A 27,415-nucleotide genomic window follows, 5' to 3' on the forward strand; every position below is an offset into this window, starting at 1 on the left:
TCCATACTCTGTTGACTTGTTGGTTTTTTGCTGCAGATGGGATCAAAGACAGGTGAAGTGACTTAGTAGCAACCCATTCGAGATGGGAGATCAGCAGCCAGCCTCAACTACAAAATTATTTGTAAGATTTCTCACTCCTTCTCCTCCCTCCCCCATCTTACACACACAGCCTTCTACCCACCCCTATCTACCCACCCCCACTCAGATCATTTGATGTTAATTGCCATATTTCTCCAACAAACTCAGTAGCAGCATTTCCTCACATCCAGAAGAGTATCTAGATGATTAGCCTCAGCATTCTTCGGCCATAATGAGAGGTGATCACCAGTTCTGAGCCCCCACTCCTTAGTAGTTTTCCTTAACACATAGTGAGCAGTGTTATCTTGGGATACACTTCTGCAGCTGCTTGGTAAAATAAGGCAATGAGATGTGGCAGACACACAGGCCAAGTATGTGTTTTCATTCTCAGATGGAGAAAGGATTCTTCATTAGCATATGTCTATCTCATGCAAAAGAAAATACCTTTATATTGCTACAACCGGCTTTAGATCCTTGATTCTTAGTGAGATGACCTGAAACTGACCTTGTAGTATGAACACTAGCTCCTGCAAAGAAGCTTTGCAAAGACTGATTGACTGTTAGAGTTAAAAAGATATGGAGAGGTTCAAATGAGGCAAGTTCGCAATGTATCTTGAGCTAACATTTTATTTTTTCTTGGGCTGGGTTTAGAACCCTATGTACACAGAGCTAGCATCCTGTAACTAATAGAAAAAATCCTTTTGGAATCCACTAACAGAACAGACCATTAGCTTCCACTAACCCAGTGCTAAGAACATTAGCAGATGACATCTAACACCTGGAGGGAAGCATCGCCCAGTCTGCTGCAACTGACTCTCTGATGCTTTCACCAAGGTAGATTTAAACTGGTTTATGATTTTTTTTAATTTTGCTAATGAAAACTTCATGGAAAAAAATCGTTCTATATGGGAACAAGGCATCTGCAGCAGTCTAGTTCCATGTTTCCCAGACATAAACACTCAAATTTGGCTCTAGAATAAATATTTATCCCCTTAGAGATAAGGATTTTATCTTGATGGTGTCTCCCTCAGACATATGCAACAATACACTTAATATCCAAATCAAAAACTATAAATAAAAGCTCTTGTGTGGGTATATATCTATATATTTGGGCATGTATATTGTGCACACCTATGTGTAGTTGATTATGTCCATGTGTGCATATGTATGTACATGTGGATCATCCCACGGTGTAGACAAGTGGATATTTTTATCGTTGTATGATATGGTCAAGTAGATCATTATATGATATGGATGTGTGGGTCATTTAATAGCATAAAAGTGTAGATCATCATATGACACGGATGTACCTTACAGTGAAGCAACATGTTCTCAAGTCATACTCATGGAATACTGTTTCCTATTTGCTTCCCTGCAAATGATATCTTTTGTTTTAGTTCTTTGAAAAAGATTCATTTCTTGGCTCCTTCAACTGCTAATTTCCTTGTTTCTTGCCAATTTGTCATTGCCTGGTAGTTTTTCAGTGTAGTTTACAATCTCTATTGCATTATCATTTAAAGAAAAGAAAACATCCCAGACCCAAAAATACAAATATCACATGTACTTACTCATAAGTGGTTTTTAAACATAAAGAAAAGAAAACCAGCCTACAATTCACAATCCCAGAGAACCTAGACAACAAAGATGATTCTAAGAGAGACATCCATAGATCTAATCTACATGGGAAGTAGAAGAAAACAAGATCTCCTGAGTAAATTGGGAGCATGGGAACCCTGGGAGAGGGTCAAAGGGGAGGGGAAAGGCAGGGAGGGGAGCAGAGAAAAATGTAAAGTTCAATAAAAATCAAGAGAGAGAGAGAGAGACAGAGAGAGAGAGAGACAGAGAGAGAGACAGAGAGAGAGAGAGAGAGAGAGAGAGAGAGAGAAAGGACAACATCTTCTCCCTGTCTTTCCCATATACTTTCACAGCAATGCACTCAGGTTCATCACCTTGTCTATTTACATCCCTGCCCTGTATCTATAGACAGATTATGTATTTTCACACATACTTTCTTTAAGTAATTAACTTTAGATATTTAGATATTACTACTGGTCAACTAAAAAGTGAATGACAGTTTCTTCTTGATTAACCAATGAAAACAAAACATTTTGAAGTTTCTACAGAGGAATACAAAGGAAATACTAATTTCTATAAAAATGAAAATAGATGATGCTGTCAGTTCAATGCCATCAACTTAAAATATATTCTTTGTATGTTGTTATTTGAAAACATAATCTCTTATTTAAGTTATATAAGATAATATGATAAAATGTTATGTTTCTGTGAGATCAAACATGCATTTATAATAAAAATGTATCTAGGTTTTATCTCCAGTTCTACCACAATGTGACAAAGTATCATTTGGAAACCTAATTTTCTTTCCTAAATAAAGACTTTCATTTAAGTAAAGTAGAACTAGCAATGTTAGCTCTTCATCTATTTACCAATATTTACTGTATCTATTGACTTTCTGTTCATCTCTCTGACTAGTTAAGCTGGAGTCTTAGAGCACAGTAGGAAGTTCATACATTCAAAGAAATTGGAGTACAGCAGAGGATGCAGGTGAATGAATCAGGAAGTACAAAGTCATTTGACCAATGGCTTAGAAACACTTCAATGGGATAATTCACACAGATACATTATGTTTCTACCTTATTGCCCTTCACATTTACTTTCTTTATGAAGCGATTTAAACATTCCAAGCTTTAGGTCTAGCATTTCCATCTATAAACTGAAATAAATATTGCCACCCACCTTAGCTTCATTTATAGGAGACAAAACAAGAAAGAGGTCAGTCTTTTAGAAGGACCTCTGCATGGTTAAAGTGAGCATAATTTAAATAGGTTTTAAGGTATACCATATCACAAAGTGTTGAAACCAGATCCAACATCTTTTTTTCTTGCTGTGCATATAATTTTGTTTATGTGAATATTAACTTTAACATGCTAATAATAAAAAACTGTGTTCAGCAAAGCAGTTTTTCTTACAACCAAAATCCATTCTCAGAAATATCCACTTTTAAACACTCAGTATCAATTTACTGAAATTATCAAATATAAGCTACCAAGAATCTGGTACATTTTTACTCTGCCCTGATTCTAAGTAAGATGGTTTCATTTGTAGAATGCCTCCCAAAGCTTTCTATTCCAGAGATACACTGCTTTTGTCATTCAAGGAGGACCAGGGGGTCTGTGGATGACTAATGACACATCCAGCTTCTTTATTGTTGCCACCTTGAAAAACTCCTCCAATGGCAAGGCCTCTACATTTATCAGCTTCTTCCTCTGATCATGTCTACAAAGTCAATGACAAATATTGAGAAGCTTTACATCTAATTCAAGATGTACCACAAATGTCTTCAGAACCTGGAACAAGCAGTTATTAGTCTTTTACTTTCTGCAAAGCATTTCAATGCTAAAGACAAATCCCTTCTACTTCTGTATCAGCTTTAACTATATATTGCTCTTGGGATTTTTAGCCTACCTTTTGTGATTGTTAGTTTTTATTGTAAACTTACTACAAACTAGAACTACCTGAGAAGAAAGTCTCAATGAGAGATTGTCAGATCAAGCTGGGTCGTGGAAAGAACTACATGGGATTGCCGTGACTATCTTAACTGATATGGGAAGAACAACTCATAAGTGGGCTGCACCACTGTCTAATTTGGGATACTAGATTGTGTATAGAAGAAGCTGGCTGCGTACTGAGCCTGTGTGCTTTCATTCATCTCTGCTCTTGGCTGTATATATGATATGACTAGCTGTTTGAAGTTCTTGCCTTGAATATCCAAAGCACAGGACCAAGCTATATAGGCCTCACGTGATTAAATCAAACCATCTATCAATGAGTAAATAATTCCTGTTAATTAATTTAAAAATATGTTCAATTTTGTGGTAGTCATTGTTCCTGATGAGTTAGGACTACATCTTTTTATTGATCATCTGGATATACAGAGGTTTCCCTTCTGGGCATGTCATCACAGAAGGATTATATCTTCACATTTACCACTTAGAGCTGCTGGACTCCCTCATGTTGTCTACTGTGTAATTTGAGAGATTTCTCAAAGCATCTGTCATTTACTTTATGCCACTTGACTTAAAAATCGGTGACTCTTATGTGTGCTCTCAACAGTCTACAAATAAAGATCCACCATCTAAAGGAAACAGTGCATACCTACTTTGAGTAATAAGGTGGTTGCTCACCTCAATGGGTCTATTTCAAGTTTTATATCTGAATAATGTGATGGGTAGGCAAATATCTACTTAGTGACCTAATATATTTTAAATAGTAAATATTAGGTTTTAAATCTAGATAAACAAATAGCCATTTATATTTGCAGATAAACAAAGAGAATAATAATATCTAGAGATACAAAGAATGAGAGAGGGAAATAATTTTGTCCATTCCTGAGGAAAATCTATCCTGGATTCATGGTGATGGGGAAGAAAGGCAGAGTTTTAGAGATGTTGCTTCAATAACAAGATAGATGCACTTAGGAGCTGTCTCTCTTGGTTTCCTAGGAGTTGAAAACAAGAGTATATGCAATCTGGGGAATAAACGACTGAGCTGGAGAATTTCAAGTGGCCCAGCTGGCTGAGGCATAGGAAAGTGGAGCCAAGTGATAGGAGGTAGAAGAATAGAAATGTAGAGTTCAGACCATGGTGGTAAGGGATTCCTATATGCACTCACCTGAATAATATCTTGTTAGCCTTAGTAAATAGTTTAAGAACATTGAACAATAAGCAATGACTTATTTATAGGCCCACCCAGGGGCAATATTGTTTTCTCTCATGTAAATGTCTGTAAATAAAACTTTCCTGTATTCAAAATACCTTTACTTTAAAACATTGTTAATATTAATAGGCTTATTTAAACCCTGGGTGTCTGATCTTCACCTCTCCTCCTGCTTCTCCAGACCCAGTTCTCCAGTCTCATCCAAGATTTGCAGCAGAACATCTGCTGTGATCTCCTTTTTCCTCTCTGACTCCACTTTTAATGGATACCAAAGATCATTTCCTCTAACTTTCCTTTCTCCACCTCATCCCATTATCCTGGCCTCCAACACCAGCAGGCATTTTCTGGGAATACACCATCTCAGCAGGCCAGGAAATCAGATCCATAGGAATGGCCTACAAGGTAATACACAGACATCACATTCTCTGAAAATTCAGAGAAGAAACAGAAACCAAGGAAAAAACATCAACCCAACAAAGACAATCCCAGAAATCAGCTTCTATGACTATAATGATGTGGGATTCCCCTCTGTATGCTGTGAAAATCATTGATTAATAAAGGAACTGCTTAGGGCCTATAGCAGAACTATAGTGGAACAGAGCTAGGTGGGGAAAACTAAATGGAATGCTGGGAGAAAGGAGGCACAGAGTAGAAGAGAAGAAGAAGTAAGAGAAGAAGTAAGGAGAGAAGCCACATAGCCCCACCAGAGACAGACACCGGAACTTTAGTCAGTAAGACACAGCTATGTGGCGGTACACAGGTTAATAGAAATGGATTAAATTAATATTTAAGAGTTAGTCAATAAGAAGCTATAGTTAATGGGTTAAGTAGTGATTTAATTAATACAGTTTCTGTGTGATTATTTCAGGTTTAAGTGTCCAGGAAGGAAACAAGTAGCCTCCTGCAGCAAATTGGCACCCAATGTGGCCATCTAAAATCCACTAAATCCACTAAAAACCTTACAGGGCTTGGAAAGGCATTCTAGACACTAAAAATAAAAGTTAAGCCACATTTACTTTCATGAATGGGTATTGCTTGCTGACAGCATGCTGTGGCTCCTTTAAGAGAGGTTTTCCTGATTGAGTGGTTGCAGGAAAAAAAGCTGCACTATTTTGAAATGCCAGATTTCTGAGCCATGCTGCCAGCCTGACCTCTGGCTTTTTAAGGAGACTGAACATTTGAATGGAGTTTTTTAGCAATGTGCTACAGCTTGCTTGGTGGTAACATAGACCAGCTGTGTGCCTAAAGATGGATGTACATGGATCTTGGAGGCGGTGAGCAGCTCCACCATTCTAGACTGGGTAAGGCAAGCAGAAAGTACCATATTTCTCCTAGCAATGGTGCTGCTTAAGCTTTTAAGAAGCACTTAGTATTTTAAGAAGTGCTCCTGGACATTAAAAAATTATACATGCACAATAAGACAGATTCAGACATCAAAGACCTCTAAAAAAGACAGCAGTGCTTAAAAATGTACATAGGCTTGGGAGAGAGAAGAAGAAGAAAGAGACAGTAAATGTAATATAATAGAGTACAGACAGTAAAAGATTAAAGGAATAAACAGAATATTGGGAGAAATGAGGCAGAGTCAGAGAGAAGCCATATAGCCCCTCCGGAGACATATGCCAGAACTTTAGTCAGTAAACCACAGCTATGGCTATGTGACGATACACAGGTTAATAGAAATGGGTTAAATTAATATGCAATAGCTAGCCAATAAGAAGCTAGAGCTAATGGATCAAGCAATGACTCGATTAATACAGTTTTTGTATGATTATTCTGTGGCAAAGTGGCCAGGAAGGTAACAAGTGGCACCCTCTAACACTATAATCATCTCAAATACAGATGCCTAGACACCAGCATAGAAATGTTATTAATAGCAGCAAGGGAAATATGTCTTCACCAAGAATCAGCAATCTTACAACAGCAAGCCCTAAATATTCATCCATAACAGAAGCACAAAAAACAACCTTAAAGCTGTCTGTGTGGAGACTATAGAGTTACCTAAACAGAAAATTAATAAATAACTTAAAGTAATCCAGGAAGACACAAACAAACAATAGAAGAAAACAAATAAAACTATTTAAGACCTGAAAATGGAAAGAAAATCAACAAAGAAAACACAAACTGAAGAATTCTGGAAATAAAAAATTTAGGAATTCAAACAGGAACTACAGAGGTAAACTTCACTAACAGAGTTCAAGGCTAAGGAGAAAGACTCTCATTCGTTGAAGATATGATAGAAGAAATAGATAACTAGCCAAAGAATTGTTAAATCTAAAACCTCCTGAAAGAAAACATCAAAAAAATCTGGTATACTGTGAAAAGGCTACATCTAAAAATAAAAGGTATAGAGGACAGAGAAGAAAGCCAGATCAAAGGCTCAGAAAATACTTTAAACAAAGAAAATTTCTCTAACTTAAGAAGGAGACGACTATAAAAGAAGGAAAAATATGCAGAATACCAAATAGTTTATACCAGAAAAGAAAGTCCATTTGGCACGTAATAATCAGAACACTAAATTACAGAAATAAGAAAGAATGGTAAAACTGCAAGGGGAAAAAACTAAATAATAAATAAAGGCAAACTATTAGAATTATACCAGTCTTCACAATGAAGACTCCAAAAGTCAAAGAACCTGGACAGATGTCTTGAAGACTCTAACATATTACAATGTCAGATCAGACTATTATACCCAACAGAACTTTTCATTGCCATAGATGGATTAAAATTAGATAATTCATAATAAAAGAATATTTAAGCAATACTTACCTAAAATTGTTATGTAAGCACTAGAAGGAAAACTCCAACCTAATGAGGCTAACTACAACCATAAAAACAAAGAAAATAAACAATTTTAGACCAGCAAAGTCAAAAGAATGGAAACATATCTACCTACCTACCTATCACCACCAATATAACAACTACCACCAATAAGAACAAAATAACAGAAATCAGCAATCATTGGTCATTGGTCTCTCAATAACAATGGTCTAAATTCCCCGATAAAAACACTCAGACTAACAAAGTATATGAAAATACATGATCTATTCTTCTACTGCATCAAAGAAACACACTTCAGCATCAAGAATAGATATTAGCTCAAAGAAAAGATATTTCAAACAAATGGACCTAAGAAGCAAGCTGGTGTAATTATTTTAATATCTGACAAAATAGACTTCAAAGTAACACTAATCAGGAAATATAAGGAAAGACACAAAATATTCATCAAAGGAAAAATCCATCAAGAATATATTTTAATTCTTAAACTCCATGCCCCAAACAGGAGGACATCTAAATTTGTAAAAGAAACACTACCACAGCTTAAGTCACACATTGACTCTCATACACCAAAATTGGGAGACTGTAATTTCTCATTCTCACCAATAGACAGATCATCCAGACAAGAACTAAACTTGAGAAATGTTGAAGTTAACAGACATTATAAACCATATGTACCTAACAGACTTTTACAGAACACTCCACTTGAATTTCACTTATTCTTTGCAATTCGTAGAATTTTCTCTAAAACTGACCACATACTCAGATACAAAGCAACTCTCAAGGGAAAAAAGACAACTGAAATAACATCCTGAATCCTATCAGATCAACATGTATTAAAGTTAAAGTTGAATATCAACAACAGAAACAGCAGAAAAGCTTACAAACCCACGGAAGCTGAACTACTCTGTGCTGAATGAAAAAATGGGTCAAGACAGAAATTAATAAAGAAATCAAAGACTTCAACAACTAAATAAAAATGAATGTATACCATATCCAAACTTATGGGCCACAATGAAAGCAGTTCTAAGAGGCAAGTTCATAGCATTAAGTGCCTACATAACAAAACTGGAGATAGTTCTTACTAGCAACTTAACAGTACACATAAAAGCTCTAGAACAAAGAGAAGTCACATCTAAAAGGAGCAGACAGCAAGAAATAATCAAACATTAGGCTGAAATCAATAGTATAGAAACAAAGAGAACAATACAAAGAAACAATGAAACAAAGAATTGGTTCCTCGAGAAAATCAATAAGATAGTCAAATTCTTATTGAAACTAAACTAAACTAAACCTAGAAAAATAGAAGTAGCAACTAAAAGTCTCCTAACCAAAACCAAAACAAATCAAACAAACAAACAAAAAAAACAAAAATGGAAAGCACAGGCCCTATACAGGTGTGTAACAGGTCCTCTGCATACATGTTACAGATTTTATTTTCCTATTTTTATGGGACTTCTGAATGTATTTCTGATTCTTTTGCCTTCCCTTTGGGTTCTTTTCTGCCTGTTGGTTTGCCTTGCCAGACTTTGATGTTGTGGTTTTTGTTCTTTATATTATATTTTGTGAAAAAATAAGACTATATTCTTTGGATTTGTAAATCATATATACACAATATATCTTAACTTCCATTCTTCAAAATAAAATAAAACATCCTGGGATGACTGAGAGAGATGAGGTTACTTTAAGGGCGATTGCTAACTTCATGTCTTGAACTGAGAAGCATCAATCATCTTAAGAGTGCCATTTCTACAGCATGATTTCAGCCATTCTTGAAAGAACAGAAAGAAGAGAGAACAGCATCACAGTAGACAAGTGAAACAAACTGCTCACCCCTCTGCGATGCCTTTAAATTAAGAAGTCACAAGTTTCTTCTCAGTTTCTAAACTTAGTCACATCCCAGTCTTCATATCCCTATCTCTTTCAAAACAATCAGCAAACTCCTTTATATTTTATGAACATGTGTCCCTTCATATGCATAACTACAGGTGTATCAGGGTGAGTATTGCTTAGTATACAGGGCAACTCACACATGTTTAGACCCAGGTAATTTGTTGGAGAGGAGCCACTTGTTCATCTAGGCTACCCAGAACCAAAATAATCACTCAGAAATTGTATTAAATAAAACACTGCTTGGTCCATTAGCTCTAGCTTCTTATTGGCTAACTCTTACATATTCATTTAATCTGTGTATCACCACATGTCTGTGGCTTACTGGCAAGATTCTAACCAACCTCCATCTCAGGCTACTCCCTCTGCCTCTTCTTCCCAGAATTCAATTCTGTCTCCCTGCCTACCTAAGTTCTGTCCTATCCACAGGCCAAGGTAGTTTCTTTATTCATTAACCAAAAAAAGCAACACACAGCCAGAAGGACCTCCCACACCACATTGTGAAGGTTGCTTTGTGTTTGTCAGACAAATACAACTCTGGAATAAATAACAATATACAGATATCTTGATACAATTTATCTAAATGATTCTTTTAATTCAAGTTACTTTAAAGTACAATAAAAAATTCAGAAAGCAAAAATACCACCTAGAATTTCTTAATATAGCTATCAGCATAATCAATACTATCATGGACAGATTGCATTTTGGCTAGAGTTTTATTAACCAATAATCATCACTTAGAATACTGTGATGTAAAACAACTTTTGAAAAATTTTCAGAAATACTTGTGTATGTATATATAACTGGTATTCCTGTCTAATAATTTTGTTTCCTTCTTTCTGAAAAATCACTTTATATGGGAAATCATCTATACTTCCTGTTCCTCTTACATAGACTCTTACCCCTACAATGATACAGCTGCTTATTTCATTTTCTTGCTGCTTTATTTAAATATCAAGTTCTCAATAATACTTTCCCTAGCCATTTCTCAAAATTGCAGACTATTCCATTTCTCTGCTTTACTTTTCTCTATCAACTCACTGCTACATGGTTACAAATAAGTTTTTTTCTTTTTTTCTTTCCTTTTTTTTTACTTATATCCTATTAGGGATTAAATTTTAGAAGTTGAAGGGTCTTGTCTGTTTGCCCTGGTCTTCCAGCTCATATCTAAGACATTACTTGGAAAATAACACGTAATTAATGCAGATTTATTTAATTAGTGAATAAATATATTTTCACAGCAATGTTTATTATAATTTTTTACTCTAGGGGCAAAAAGTCATCTTATATTTGTAAAATTAAAATATAGATAATAAACAATTATATGTCATGACACATTATATCCCTTAAGAGGTGTTTAGAAATATTTCTAAAATGGGGAATATTTATATTAAAATATCATGAGAAACCATTTCCAGTTGAGGATATGCCATAGTGACAACTGCATTAAAGGAAGTATGGAAAGTAACCATCAGGGTCAAAGTTGTTTGTAGACAATGACTAAGGAACATTTGTTTGTCTTGACTTGCCATTTCTATTTTAAAGCTTATATAACTAAAGTAATATATAAACATATGCCAATTTACATCCAACAAAACTTGATACTGCCCTTTGTGTGCTGGTTCAAGCTTGGAATCCCATCATTCTGGAAGCAGATGCTCCTGGGTTGAAGATAAACCTAGGCCACAAAATGAAGGCTTGTCTCAAAAAGTAAGCAAAATAAACAATATAAAACCAAGACCTAAGAATATAGTTCAGCAGAAAATTGTTTGCTTAACATGGGCAAAGGCCCCAAGTTAGATTTCCGGCCAAAAAAAAAAAAGTTTTGTTGAGGACATTTCTTCTAAGTCTAAGTCTGATTTTGTTCACAACAACGATTTTTGAGAATGAAGCCAAAGTTCATGGGTCTGACTAATAGGAACCAAGGCAAAGAAAATAATTTTTAATTGTAAACACGAAGCACTTATGTTTTGCCCAAGAAAAATATCAATTGCTAACTTTAGATTAGTTAAAGAAACCATCTGGTCCAGTCCAACTAGGAATAAACTCAGATTTAGCAAATGATGAAGTTGTTGATAGACAACTAGCTATTCTAAAGATTGTGATTAAGGTTTTAAATTATGATGTCCTCTAGACTGCATTACAGGAAGCCTCACTCACTTTGAGACCTCATCAGACTTGGCAGCAGAAAAAGAGCTAAGGTGAAATCCAGGTTATCCTCCCTTTCTTGTTCCTAGGTGTGCTGATGGAAAACAGGATAAGGGGTATTCTAGACTGAACCCCTCTGGTCTGATGTTATATTGGGGTCATTCAATGCACACGTACTCTGTGGCACAAAGGACGCTGAGTAGACTGTGTATTAACAGATGAGACCCAGGAATTTTGCTCCTGAAAGCTGCGGGGTGGGAAATGCACTAGTGTTTCTCAGGCTCGGAATTATCTGTCTTATTCAACATGTACAAATGCACTCCATTCTCTGTTGAAATGCTGTTATTAAAATGAACAGAAGATGCGGGATTAAGAGCCTCGATGGGTTCAGACTGCCACCCCACGAGGCACCACTTTTGTGCTCTGCTTTGAGCTGAAGGCACAAAACACAAAGCAGGGAAAGTGCTTTGCTGTCCCTTTTCTACCTATTAGTAAGTCCTAAAGTTCCTCATTAGAAGGCACCCTTCACCCTCTGTGTCTTGAGAACATTTTCACTGTTGAAGACACAGTCGATGGTGAAACACAGCTGGACCAGTGCACAGATCAAAATGCTTCTTGTAGTCTGTGTTCATGGTGTTTTTCCTAGTCAGGATCATCAAAATTTGTCCTCAGCACAAGGCCTCTCTGCTCTCGTTGCCTTGTCACTACTTACTTTTCTTTGTTTTAAAAGTATGTGCAGCTGGGGAGCCGGTTTGATCACTATGCCGGCACAGGGACCTGAGCTGCCACCCTCAGCACCTGCATTTGAAGCTGTGCTATGGTGGCCTGTCTGTTAATTCTAGTGCTGAGGGACAGGCAGGTCCCCCCTAGAACGTGCTGGCCAGTCAGTCTAAATTCTCAGATGAGCGAACAGCACTGAAGAAAACACTAATGATGATCTGTGGCCTGAATGCTCACATGCTCTACTGAATACTCCTGCACACACACACACAAAGCGAGTAGATAAATGAATCAACTCCAGCTCACAGCTTCTCTGACTCTTCCTTTTATTTTTGAGACCCCCTGTATATAGAAAAATCTAGAACAAATCTTGCCTGCACCTTTCCTGCTAATCTATCTTATGTTAATAGATGTTTCTGCCAAAGGATATTTTCCTCTGAAGCGTTACTGACAATTGAACAGGGAGTGAGCCTTCCCAATAGAACAGCCACAGAGATCCACATGATTGCCTGTTTTCCAAATGAAGGCTTGCAGGTCGTAGTCTGGCTTGAATGTAATGAACAAGTTGTACATAAACTGTTTGTTTTTGTTGCACCAACAGATATGCCTGTGTTAATTACACGCAGAGAGTTACAGTAAAAATTAGGTAATGTAAAAAGCAGACTCTATCACAGCAAAATTTGAGTCTCTATAAGTGAACAGAAATATTAGCTAATAAAAATGCTACTAACAAACATAAGAATAAATCAAATAACCAGATATAATAAAAGTAGGAATCTATGTTCAAAGAAATACTGCAGTTATAATTCACCTGTTTATATTTTTTTAATAAAGTCATTTGTGAATAGGTAAATTATAATTAAATCAACACCAATTGGCATAGTCCTGATGATTGAATGTAAACTGTTCTCTGTGATTATGTGACACAATCCCACTGAGGCTCCGTGAATTAAGAGTTCCTTAAGTCAACACAGAAAGCTAATTTAACTCAGTGTGCTTCTCAAGCAGGAACAGAATATCTGGATTGCAGGAATGATCATGGGATCAGTGGGCAAAGGTGTTCATGTTCTGTCCTGGTCAGGACGGTCTCACATTGCATGACTGCCTTTATCACAACATACCAACCTCCCTGATGAACTGGACCTCCACTAGATTTTGTCACTTCCTCACTCAGGTCTGATGTTTATCTTGGCCTGCTATCCCTACTTGAACTACACACTTCTTTGTCTAGGTTATCATGTACAACGTGTCTGCTCTTATGGATACTTACACATGCAGTTCTTATTGTCCAGCCTTCAACAGATGTCCCTGAACCCAGGTGATTCATTACAAAAATATGAAATTGTTGACTCTTTCTGATTTTGGGTGCTGTCATGCTGCAGAGATTAAAAATTGAAATCTAGGAGAAATACCATAAATTACTTATTTTGTCCTCTGCTTCTTAATAATTAAGGTGTTGCAGTGTTTCTTTAAGAAGACATTACATAATGTGTATTACAAAAAGTTGGTGTTTGGTGAGAAGACAGTGCCTTAGATCAGATAGTATTATTATTTTTTTTGAAGGACTTAACTGTGAAAACTCATTTTGTTGTATATTTAGTCTCTGCCATGCACAGTTAAATTCGCTATGTGAAAGCAGCATGTGGGATAAGAGGAAAGGACATGACCAACTTAACACTGACGTGGTTTTCTTTGCTCATTTTCATGCTGGATTCCTTTTCTCACTGGACTCCTCTGAGTACCACAGTCTATGCTTGCTGGTGGAAGTCTGGTTTGTTTTCATTGTGTTGCTTCTATAAATAGTAAGTCCCAACAAACTTTACACCTTTCCCCATTTGCTCTGAAAGCAATTCTCCACCTAGACAAAGAGTGATATTCCTTCTCTATGTCATTTTACTCATTATTTTTCTTTGGGTTTATCATACTTGATATTTTCTTTTTCTTCCTTTTTTTCAGAACCAATGATGAGATAATAACATTCTGATTTTATTTATTGAAAATTACTTATTTTTAAATATATATAATTCATTGCATACATTTCTCACAACACCGCAGGTTCAAGTTTTCTGCACTTACTATGAACATTCTAAAATGTGAAATATTTCTTGTTATTTATCTGTCATTATTTCTCTGTTCACCATGGTTTAAAAACTTTATCTTCTGCCCACTTAACAAGTCATAAACACAACAAGGGTTAATGAAGTTTGCTGACATTTTTTATCAGCATGTATATTGTAACTTTACTTCTCTTTGCTCCATCTGAATAATATCATTTTTCTCATATGACTGTTTATCTAATCTATTGACTTATTTGTTCAAATTTCATCTTAATCATTCTTTTCTTATCTTAAAGTTGCTTCTTTCTTTTGGGTTACTTTTGCATTGGGTAAAACAAATAAAAAGCCAACATATTTAAATAGTCCTTCTAATGAGAAACTGTGAGTGACACCACTATGCCGTGTCTTATGAAAATGCTTTCATTGTATCCGCACTTCTGAATGCACTGCAAACTGAAGAAGAGGGATGGAAGAAAAAGAAGTGAAACAGAGACAAAGAAAAGTAAGGAAGAGGGAAGGAAAAAGAAAAAAGGGATGGGGAGAAGAAGGACAGAGGATGAGGAGCTGATGCCTTTCTAGTGGGCCAGGTATTGCCTTTCAGCTTCCAACCCTACTAGGTGGAAAAGTTGATTTTCAGCCTAATTAGTACCTATGCAAGTCAATCAATTGTCTTCTTTTTCTAGACTTTTTGAAGATTTCTCTTTTAGTCCTGTATAATTCCAACCATTTCTGTGTTGTGTTTAGAAGTAATGACATTTTCATTGATCTTGTATAGTATCTAGAATGATCTCTGCTTCTTCCAGTTCACATATTTTTCCATTCTCAAAATTCTTGGCTCCTAACAGTCCAGTTGCAACGTCTCACTTATCTGTCTCTTGTGTTGTTTTGGAGCCTTCTTAATAGTTCAGTGGTTGAAAACTAATATGACCATACAGTATGCAGTTTGCCCTCTTCTTTCCTGTGACTTTCAGATTTCTAAGGCATGCTCTTTATTGTTTTATTAATTTATTTTTAAATCATTTTTTCTATTTTATATATAAACCCCAGTTCCCTCTCACTCCCCTACTCCAACTTCCCCAACTTTCCCATACCCCAGTCCCCATCCATTCCTCAGAGAGGGTGAGGTCTCCTGTGGGGAGTCAACAAAGTCTGGCATATCAAATTGAGGCAAGACCAAAGCCCTCTTTCCTGTATCTAGGTTGTGTAAGGTATCCCTCAATATGAATTGGGCTCCAAAAAGTCAGTTCATGCCCTAGCCCAACTGTCAGTGGCCTCACAAACTACCCAAGTCACACAACTGCCACTCACATTCAGCAGACCTAGTTTAGTCCTGTGCAGGTTCCCCAGCTGTCAGTCCAAAGTCAGTGAATTCCCACTAGTTCAGGTCAACTGTTTCTGTTCTGTATGTGTCCCCATCATGGTCTTGACTCCTTTGCTCACATTATCACTCCCCCTTCTCTATGACTGGACTCCAGGAACTTGGCCCAGTGCTTAGCCATGGATCTCCACTTCTGCGTCCATCAGTTGCTGGATGCAGGTTCTATGCTGACAATTAAGGTAGTCACCAATCTGATGACAAGGGAAGAGTGGTTAAGACAGCCTCCTATAAAGAGAGACTGGACTTTTGTTTCCCTGATGCCAAGACCCGAGTAATCACATGGAAATGATATTAATTACAAAACTGCTTGACCAATGGCTCAGGCATATTTCTCAGCTAGCTATTATATCTTAAATTAACCCATTTCTATTAGTCTATGTATTACAACATGGCCTTGTATTACTTCATTTTCTATATGCCTTGTTTCCTTGGTGGCTAGCTGAGATCTACCTGACTCCACCTTCTTTCTCCCTGCATTCAGTTTAGTTTTCCTGCCTTGCTGTATTATGCCCTGCCATAGACCAAAGCAGTTTCTTTATTAACCAATGGTAATAAAACATATTCACAGTATACAGAGGGGAATCCCACATCACCCTTTCCACTATGGCTTAGATTCTCTAAGATGTTCTTGAAGAGACCAAGTTGGGTGCTATAGCCTTTCAAAGTAGCCTACAATGCTATGCTAATTAGATTAACTGACTAACTGATCTCCTTGTACCTATACCAAGCACTAGCAAAGGGGAATGAAATTAGAATTGTCTGGAACAACTCACAGTTCACTCCCAGGTCTGTGGACATTGCTGCATGTACACCTTTGGGCTTTTGGGGGTTGATTTTTAGGATGGGAATGAAGTGGAAACCTGCTGAGCTAGTTTGTACGAAACAATCTGTAATGTTCAAAGTGTGATTGTGTTACAAGTTTTGGAAATAAAATCATTGTATGAAAATTATCAGTCTTAAAATGGCTACTGATTTAAATGTTACAGGAGTTTAATAAATGACTTGCAGTAATTTATTAATTAAACACAGTTTTACATCATAGTAAGGTAAGAAGCCACAGAAATATGCAAAGCAACATTAGGTCTCCAGTGCTACAGCAGGTTTAGCCAATGTAAGTCTGTCTTATAAAACACTTGACTTTGTTCCTTTGTTCATAATAATGAACCAGAAAGTGAGAAAGAGAAGGTTGAACTTCTTGTCTTCCTTCTTTGAATACAGGAATTTACAATGAGAGTTTCTGCCATCTTGAGCTAATGACATGGTGAGACAGTTAGAAGTTTAAAGTTGCCTTGACTAACTCTGAAGTCAGATGTTTTCCTTCTGGTGAATCCAAGTGGAAATGGCATTTTTCAGTCATGCCAAAAGAGCATTGCTAACTGGTCTGTGGAGGATGAGCTCTCGAGTAAAGTGAACCCAACGAGAGACTTCTGAATCATATTTAAACAGGTTTTCTCAGCACAGGATTCCTTTGAGGATTTACAGAGCTAAAATGTATTATGAATCTCCCAAAGAAATTTATCGTCTCCCATCTTTAATTCTGACTAAGAAACTTTTCTGCATGCAACATTTAATTATTCTCCAGTTGAAAAAAAAAAAAACATGTACTGTCTAACACTGGTGGTAGTGCAAATAGCTAAACAATGAAACCTGTCTTTCCCAAATCTTTAGTGGATTTGGGTGAACTGAAGGCGCAGGTGAACTGAGGCTTAGAAGCCTCCAGGAGTATCCCCAGTAGCACAAAAACAAAAAGTAAAAAAGAAATGGAAAGCCAATTGTATTTTGAATATGTATATTCACCATACCACAGAAACTAATTGTGAAGATATAGTGCTATAGGAAGAATGCATTTTTATTCATGGTATTATTGTTATTATCTTTGACTTTGAACATAAAGTTCAATGTGTAACCCCATCTGGTCTTCAACTCTGGGTCTTCCTGTCTCCGTCTTCCAAGTGTTGGAATTACAGGTGTGTAGTGCCATCACCTGCTCTTACTCCATTTTTGACCACCTGAAAAGATGGTGAAAATATATATATTTTTGACCACCTTTTCAAAAAGATGCACATGATAAGAGTTAGGGTAAACAGGAGAAACTCTACTATAAATAAGATGTTCATATGCTTAAACTCATTTAAAAGAACAGGGTATCCACAGCAGAAAATTGCAAGCAACTCCCCATGGCCTGTGAAATTAAGTCAATGAGGGACTCCAGGCAGACTTTTATAGTGCTGGCAGAGTTATGTCTCCAGCTGTAAGGCAATCAGCATCAACACCACTGGGTAGTTCATATTGTGCTGGGTACTGTGAAAATTGATTTACTCCCTAAGCAATAGACATTATAGAAAGACTGACCACAGACAGACTGAGGGCAGCATCAGAGGCACACACCAGTCTCCATAAGTCTCCCACAGGAAAGCACACCCCAATAAAATAAATCTTTCTCTGAGTGTGAGTTCTCATGGGTCATCCTCTGCCTGAGAGCACACAGTGACAGAAAAGATCTCTGACTCCATGAGTTTTCAAACCTCAAATACCAGGAAAATATGGTGAAGAAAATTCCGGAAGCAGCGTTGCCCAGATGAAAGAACTGTAAGTAGCAGCATTAGAAATCAGATGGCATGTGTTTTTAACAAATCCTCTGTGAGACTTTGTAAACTTACCACCTGGAAGGAGACTAGGCTCAGACATGCAATGACAGTTTGAGTTTTTCAGAACTTTGACATGCTTATTGAAACCATTTCTAGTGATGGCAGCATCATTGTATTAGTCATGAATCCATAGAAGAAAACATTAAACTAAGAGGAGATGAAACCAAGTGGATTGGGAAATAGGTACATCCAATGTCTGTAACTTCATTTTAAATTCAGATTATAATGATGCAATATCCTGTTTTATCATGATCAATCTGATAACTGTATTCTTATAAGTTTCTCTTAATGGATATATTTAACTGAAGAAATTAAATTGATTTAAAAGTTTTACCTAGGTACCCAACTTGACATCATTGCCATCTAGTGGTCTATTGTACTACATTAACCACTTTTGGGGTGCTAACAGGCAGGGCTCATGGGTAATAACAGTGGAGCAAGATTCATGGGGAGAGCAAGGACATATGTCCAGAGCAAACACAAACTGACATTCAGTTCATTCGGTCACAGAATCGCACTCCTCTAACTTTCATTACACAAGCACTCTGGCCCCAAGTGTCAGCAGCTTCACTGATAAACTACCACCACTAAAAACCATTTTTGATCTGCTGTACTTCTCGTTTTTTCTTTAAAGGTCAATTTCTCACTCCTTGATTCAGCCTCTTCTTAAAGACATTTCTCTAACATTTTTTGATGTTTCTTTATCATTCTGACTAGGTAAAGGCCCAGTATTTGTTTCTAATGGTGCCATTCAAACAGTATGGTGTTAATCTAAACTAAAAAAAAAATAGTCTGTTCTAGATGGATGGACAAGAACCGGGCTTCAGTCTTAACAAATGAAGGTATAGAGAACAAGACAATAGGACAGGTCTACATAGTCAAGCCAATGTCAGTCTACTGAAACACTCATGGTTCTAGAAATAAATACTAGGAGCAAACATCCCCTTGGGTTTCCTTAGCTAAATTCAGATCCTCTAAGCCCTCTGCTTTCTCTGCTTCTGTAGGCAGGTTACTTGCTAAGTCCATCCAAAACACTCTGAAAGAACCACAACCCCAGGATATCCTGGACCATCGTCTGATTCTACTGGTGGGTTTTTGCTAAACTAGTCTCTGACTTTGCATAGTAACTATCTGTAAGGATGTCAAAGTCTAAACAACAGACAACCATATCTTTCTTTAACTCATTTTTAAAATAAAATAAATGTAGAAACATGGAGCATTGGCTTAGACATTTCAACACAGGAACAGCAGGAAAACTGGAAGAAGCAATTTTCAGAAATACAAGCAAGTGAGTAGCCAAAATTTACATCACAGGCTGAGACACACCCTTCCAAATGAACCTCAGTTCAAATTTTCCACAGAAAATTCTGGAACACGCTTGCTTCCCACATGCAAATCTCTGAGATAAGAAATTACTGGATCTTACCTATTATGAAAAGAATCTCCACGGCAATGTCACTGACCGTTGTGCTCCGAGTTGTGGACAGGTCCTCGTTGCCAATGAAGCACACATTGTAAGGAACTGTCACAGCAACATAAAACGTCGCCAGCAGAATGAGCCAGTCCCAGCCAGCTTTGAAAGTGCTGAAATGCAACAGGATGAACTTGGATTTCTTTGCATCAGAAACCTTATACTCTGGAAATGCAGGTTTATCTACAAACACATTCTGTTGATAAAGACATAAAAAAGAGAAGAAACAGAGAAGCAAATGATTAGAAATGGAGATTGAAGAACCCTAAATGTACACTTCAGGAGCCAGGACCATCCATACACTCAACATCAAATACTTTACAAATGACGTGTAAAATTAAACATGAGTCTACTGTCCAGTGGTACCCAACTGCACTGCACTGCACTACAGGCTTCATTGTGATGCTCATCCCACAAGATTCCAAATGAGATAAAAATCATGACACCTAGGGAAGATGCAGGCCATGCTTCACCATAGTCTGTCTGTGATGCTGCTCTATAAGAACATACGGAATCATGTACAATACACCAGAGATAATTATGCATAATACACAATATCAGTGTTAGTCATAAAATGTATTCCTGCTTTATGTCTTTATAATATGCTCATCCTACTACTGCTTCAGAGTGTGTTCCTACACATTTAAAAGGTTCACTGTCAGCGTTTAGTATACAAACTACAAGCTCATACATCAACTGCTGACCTCATTGCTTATTGGCACATTGAATGGCTGGCTAGCAAACCTATAGGTTTGTACACATAGATTCAAATGCCCAAGGAAGTCAAAAGAGTATGTTGGATCTACTAAAAATGGAATTACAGGCAATTGTAAGACACCTGACCAGAGTAATGGAGACCAAACTCAGCTCTTCTGCAGGGGCAGAATGTGTTGAGTCAGCTTACACTCAGGCATCTCCAGTCCAGCCCTGCACTGTGGAGATTTTTACTGACACCCTCTGTGGAGTTCCTACAATATAAATACCCTTAGACAAATACAATACAAATATCCTAATAACACACTTCTTAGAATGTGTCCTGCTTGTTATTGAACTAAAACTAAACAGTGATCTTTTTATGTCCATAGTACTCTGCAGATTGTGACTGCTAATTGAGTAATCTAAATTTTGGTCATTAAAAATGAAAAAGCTCTCAAATGTCAGCTAAAAGCATCCAGTTGCAAATGGCATCCTATACATCAAGTAACAAGAAAGGCACGCTTGCATGCTCATTTGTATGAATAGTCTGCACATGGGTAGATTTCAGATGACAGTCATGAACCAAAGAGCTCTGACCTGGGGTTCTGCTGATGGTAGGGGTGATCAACATTTTCCTGCAGACATCCCTGTCAAAATGCACCGGTGGTGCACGCTATTGTGCATTGTGGGTATTGGTAATGTTTCTAGTCACAACCCAAGCTTCATTACTTTGATTAATATGGATACATATAAAAATGGACCACCCAGTAAGGAGAGAAACAGCTACTATTATTCAAGTCATGGAGGAGGAAGGTAATGCTCACCACACAGTGGATCAACGGAGACTAGCTAGAGCTTTGGATGGCTGCTGAAGCACTTTGCTTTAAAAGCAGGCCAAACTGATGAACAATTCCCTTGTTTCTTTGAAATAAAAAGAGGCTCAACAATAACATGTGCGGAAATTCCACAAGCCTGTGGCCAGGTACTTACAGATTTTGCTTTGACCTTAATTAATGAGAAATGCAAGAAAGGTAAAGAGAACTTAGACTTGAAATTTAACTTGAATGAACAGAAGAAAGTATTGGATATATAGTACTTGTAGGCCACAGTGCTGTTTCCTTGTCTCAGTCACGGAGGGAAAGGCAGATAATATTATGTGTTCAGGAAGTACCAGAGCAGAGGAGTCCAGGGACATTGATAGAGATAAGACTTGTAATTACTGGCTCCACTCCTTGTTGGAAGGTAGTGGTTCCCAACAAATGTCTATTTGCTGCTAGCAAATCTACTTAGTCAAACAAGTATGCTCTTGGAGCACGGTGGGCCATTGTTTCACTTCTAAATGATTGGTTAGTGACATTGCATGTGTTCCATACTACTACCCGGTAGTTAAGGACAATCTCCAAAGCAGGACTGTGTCATAAAACTAAGACAATGAATTACTTTGTATGTTTATGGGCTGTGTGTGTGTATGTGTTTGTGTGTGTGTGAAAAGCTGATTCAAGAACACAGAAGAGAGAACTGGTGTCCACAAATACTCATCTCCCCAAGGTTGATAAGATACTTATGAAGTTATAATAGCATATAATAATTTTTAAAGGTTTATTTATTCTGTTTTATGTGTATGACTTTTTAAAATCTGTATGTGTGTCTATGCATTACATGCATACTTGGTGCTTATAGAGGTTAGAAGGAGGAATCAAATTCCCTGGAAAAAGAGTTACACACAGTTTTGATCCACTGTTTGGTTACTGGGACTCAAACCCCAGTTCTCTTTAAGACTAGGAAGTGCTCTTAATTGATGAGCCATCATTTTGGCCCTTTGCATGACAGATTGAATTACAACTTTATCCCTAGACATTTATACTTTATTTATAATAGGAAACTATCAGTATTCACCAGAAGCACTTTATGCTTCTATCCAAATAACTACTATCTTTACCATTTTGCTGCAGTGCCTTGGATTGTACCTAGTGTGAGAGAAGGAGGCCTAGACTGAAGACCGTGCACTCATGGCAAGATGTCTGTTTTGTTCAAACTGATTCCATTTCAGTCTGCAATGCTGACACGAAAGCTGAGAAACATGTGACCATCTTTCAGTTTCATAGACTAACTCAACCATGTAAGCTAAAGTTACTGTCAAATTATTGTTACAGCATGGTATTTAAAATTTATACTTAGGATTCAATACATCTCAGGTTTGACTTAATTTTTGAAGGATCAAGAATTCAAACCTGGATACATTACTACATAGTCACCTGAGTGGCAAGAGACTTACTACACCAGAGTCTTTAACAAAATCCTCTTGAATCAAGCAAATTCTTACAACCATAAAAATATGCATGTGAGACTGGGCAGTGGTGGTGCACGCCTTTATCCCAGCACTCAGGAAGCAGAGGTAAGTAGATCTCTCTGAGTTTGAGGCCAGCCTGATCTACAAGAGCTAGTTCCAGTACAGGCTGCAAAGCTTTAGAGAAACCCTGTCTCAAAAATCCAGAAAGCAAAACAAGACAAAATAAAATTTGAAAGAGTTGTGCAATCTATGGAAACGGAAGGAATGTCTCAGTGTTTATAATTGTTAAACACATGGTGCTTGTTTAAGGACTATGATAAGATTTTAAACAAAAATAATAGATTTAGACCAGCTGTATTTCTTAATTTTGAGGGTCATGCTTTAGAAATAATCTTGTTTTAGTTGGTTAATTTTTATCCTATGAATTACTCAAATTCACTAGTTAACTCCAAAGTCTAATTGAGATGTTTGTTTTCTAAAGTATTTTGCAACATTTCTCTGACATTCTCCTCTGAATGTATGAGGGGGCAGAAAAAGTGTTCTTAAATCACTACACTGGGCAGGGCCTGTCTTTGATAATGCTACTAATGAGTGAGGCTTCCTAGAGCTGGTGATATTTGGGCATGGCTAGCATTCCTCCCAAGCTTTTGAGTGGCTCTCTCCTAAGAGCTGTACAATATTTATTTCTTTTGCATAGACTAGCTCCTTTCTCATCTCATTTCACAGAGCAAAGAATCAAAATAAAAATGAATTAAAGTCTTTTTCCAGCAGTTTCCAGGGAAACTTAGAACCTGTGTTAAAGGTATTATCTTCCCATCCCCACACCTGGACACAGGAACAGTTCTTTTGCCCATAATTGCATTATAGGACCACCGATGGGGAAAGCTGCTCAAGAGCAAAACAGAGATTTGAGCCAGAAAAATTCATGTCTGAGAACCTTAGCTGGCTCTTCTATTTCAGAGAGTTTTAATAACTTGTCCACATAGTTGGATTTTCCCTTTGTTAAGATGAAGTCAAATGTAGTACTAGCTTGCTGTGAGGATGGAATAACAGAATGAAAGGAAGGAAGATGTAAACATCCAGTGTGATAAAATGATGGTGGTTCTATTTATGTGCATGGTGCATAGCAACTAGAATTCCTCTAAGATCTTCTTTCCTTTGCCAGTAAGTGCAAGGCCTTTTCTGTCCTTCCTTCTGTGTTCCTGCTGTCTGTCCTGCTGAGAAGGGTACAGTGACTGAGGCCAGTGCAGAGTCTACAGCAGGCTGCAGAATCAGGGCCCCTGTGCTCTCGGTGTCTCTGAACTGCTGAAGCATTCTTAGTTACCACCCTCCCTCCTGAAATAGGAAGGAGACATAAAGTAAGTCACTAAAGAGTGAGAGTTATAACTTTCATACAGATTTTTAAGTAATACTTTATAGTTTGTTAAATCTATAGGGGAAAATAGCAAGGTTCGACAAAGGCAGTTTAATCTCACTGAGACACGCACTGTTTCAGTGAATCTCATGTAAATGCTTTTCAACTAAAGGAAAAAGACAGCATAACCGAATCTCTGCATATATGTCTATCAATGGTATACACACACTTAAAAACACACACCAAAAACAGAAAACTATCATAGTAAGTCAGAACAACAACAAAAAATTCTACACCACCATGTTGAACTTTTCACAGGAGTGAAGGGCTGAACAGCCAGTACTCGTTGGCTGAAATGGACCAGAACATGGACTGTGACTTCCAGAAGGGAGTCACATTAAAGCCAAATCACATTTGTAGCATATTCAAGTTGTCCCCCACACCCTAGGCTTATACACCTTTCTTTGTTGGCTACAAACTGGTACTTTGTAACCCTGAAGCAAGGCTTGTGTCATCAAGACTGGCTGTAAGTCAGTGTCCCCATGGTGTTGACTGTAAAGGAAAGCTGTGAGAACCCAGTGTCCTGAGCTCCTAGGACATCTGGATCAGTCTCAAAATCCCAAAGAAGTTCTGCTTGTTGGGTATGACTGTTTCTGATTCCACTGACAAGTAGACAGAGCGTTCAGCTTTCCACCCATAGTCACCTGCAAGCCTACGGAGTCTGATCACTCCACACTGAAAAGCTGTCTTTGAAGGTCAGGAACAAAACAGACACTGTTCTGGGTTCCTCCACCAAGTTCCTTTGTGTTCAAAACCAGTTAAGATAAATTTCTTGAGAGTATGATGTGTGGTTAGATCTCTACAAAAACAAGACAAGCAGGCTTTATCGGCACAATGGCTTTTGAGAGGTGAGCACACTGCTTTAGGAAGCAGTCCTCACTGTAATTCACTAAAAGTGAAACTTTTTATGTATCCTAATCAGGATAGCCTGCAATTCCAATACAAGTTCCATTTGTTTTGTATAGAAGCAAAGTCTTCAATGGAATGATGCCCTATATTGGCCCCTGGTTACCCTGAATGAAGGCACAAAGGGAAATGAGATCAAAAGTAGCGTTGACACTGAAATTAAACTTACAAAGTAGTCAGTAAACGACAATCACTATAAATGTGACTTGCTCCACTGTCTTGTTTCCTAAAGCACAGAGTCTGTCTGGTATGTTGCTCCCCAGCACCCCGTGCTGTCACCTCAACAGCACTCTAGCCTCTGTGCTCTGGTAACACTACGATTGCACGTGTTTCACATAAAAGACTCTTGATGCTGACCTTTCCTAGTCTGTTCTTTACGGGTAAATGCAAGTCAAAGTGGGAAGAAGAAAGCTAAAAGAAACTAAAAAAAAAAATGAATAATTGGAACTTTTCCTTAGGTATCAAAAATAGCTCTCCAGGGGAACTGGGGTCCACAATACACACACACACACACACACACACACACACACACACACACACAACCTACATTATTTATTTTCAATTTGTTCTTTTCTCTTCGTTGCAGGTGTCCTGAGATGTGATAAAGGACGGCTCGGCTCCGTCTCCGGGCAGAGTCAAAGTGGGTCCCTGCTCTTGATCTTCCTTTGGTTCTGTCTGGAGGAAAAAAAGACTCATATGACAACAGAGAATGCAACATTTCATCTCACAAATGCCATGTTCTGATAGATCATGTGCAAGGACACCATATTTTCTATATTTTCAAACACTTAAAATTACCTGATACATACTGATAACATTTATTTCAATTTTAGTTCAATATAATTTACTTGTTTTTCAATATTATCCTAGCTGCATTGTTACTTAAACATCAAAGTAAAATATACATGAAATAGAGCATTCAGTGAGCACAGGATTCTGCCTCCACCTGGATCTATCACACTCCTATTGCTAACTATAGGTAACATTTAGAAAGCCTTTTTCCCCTAGGTAATTTCCAAAGCAAATATAAGAGTCACATTTTAAATAATTCTTCTTTGTATAAATAAAAAGTTTATAATAAAACGGTTTATATAGTTTTTGCATTAACTATCAACTTGACATAGTCTTGTCAATTTCAAAATTTTTCAGTTTGAATTTAAAAAATTAATTGATTCTTTTTTAATTCCTAGCTCTTCCTTTTAACTCCAACAAGATTTGTCCCTATCTCCTTAACCTCCCAATTTCATGTCCTCTTTTATTATTTTTTCATAAGCCTTTGAATTCAATTTGTGTTGTCCATATACTTCTTGGTGTGTGGAATTCACTAGAATGCAGTCAACTTACCAGGAGAAAGAAAACTGACTCTTCCTCTGCCCGAAGCTATGAGCTCCCAAAGCTTCTCAGCTAGGTGAAGGTTCATGAACTGCCTCCTGTTCACACTAGAATGGTGACTGGCTTGACCTTGAGTGGTTCTTAAGCAAACACCCACAGCTGCTATGAGATGGTGAGCACAGTGGTCCTCTCAGGTCCAGAAGACAGTGTTGTCTCTGGTCCTCCATAATCTCTCTCTTCAAGGTCTTTTGCCCCTTCCTCCCTAACTTCTGCCCCCTCCTCACTGATGGTTCCTTAGCCTTGGAAATAGGTATTATATCTGGTTTATGGCTGAACACTCTGCTTAGCCTGTTCTCTGCAATTTGACCAATTGTGAGTTTTTGCATTAAACACTGTCTACTTTACAAAGAAATTTTCATGGATGAAGTATGAGAGCTTCACTGATTATGATTAGAGAGATATGAATGCTAAAGACAATTTAATACTTTGTTCGAAATGGGGCAAAATAATAGTAGGTTCACCATTGGGAATTGTAAGTACTGGCCATGTGTTGTATCTTCAGGAGCAGGTTTTAAATCTATCAGAAAGTAGTTGGTTCCCTTAAATCATTCATGCCACCCTGGCTCCAAGGGTGTATCTTGTCACACTGGTTGTTATTGTAATTCATTGTTCACAGCTGGGTGGGACTGTTGATGACTTTTTTCACCAGGACCCTACACAGCCATACTATGAATGCTAGGCAGTAAGGACAAAGCTTCATGGAGAAACCAACTTAGTTTTTTCATTTTTAAACAAATAGCCATTTTCTTGTCATATTTATGGCTGAAACTTTATTTTTTTGATTTTGTTCTTTATGTAGCAAAAATAAATATTTT

The 27,415-nt window shown here is 37.4% G+C and overlaps 1 protein-coding gene across 1 annotated transcript in view; it reads right to left on the bottom strand.

Moving 5' to 3' along the window:
- Kcnh8 (potassium voltage-gated channel subfamily H member 8) overlaps positions 1-26,628 on the bottom strand; it is a 219,680-nt gene extending 193,052 nt beyond the window's left edge. Inside the window, exons 1-3 of the mRNA XM_087897874.1 lie at positions 26,553-26,628; positions 25,756-25,883; positions 19,858-20,098 (exon numbers count right to left, since the gene is read on the bottom strand). Coding sequence (XP_087754000.1) covers positions 19,858-20,098; positions 25,756-25,883; positions 26,553-26,628 — 445 coding nt within the window. The remainder of the gene's footprint in view (positions 1-19,857; positions 20,099-25,755; positions 25,884-26,552) is intronic.
- Positions 26,629-27,415: the final 787 nt, after the last annotated feature.

The sequence above is a fragment of the Myodes glareolus genome, chromosome 18 (genome assembly GCF_982192425.1).
Source record: "Myodes glareolus chromosome 18, mMyoGla1.1, whole genome shotgun sequence".
Classification (NCBI taxonomy): domain Eukaryota; kingdom Metazoa; phylum Chordata; class Mammalia; order Rodentia; family Cricetidae; genus Myodes; species Myodes glareolus.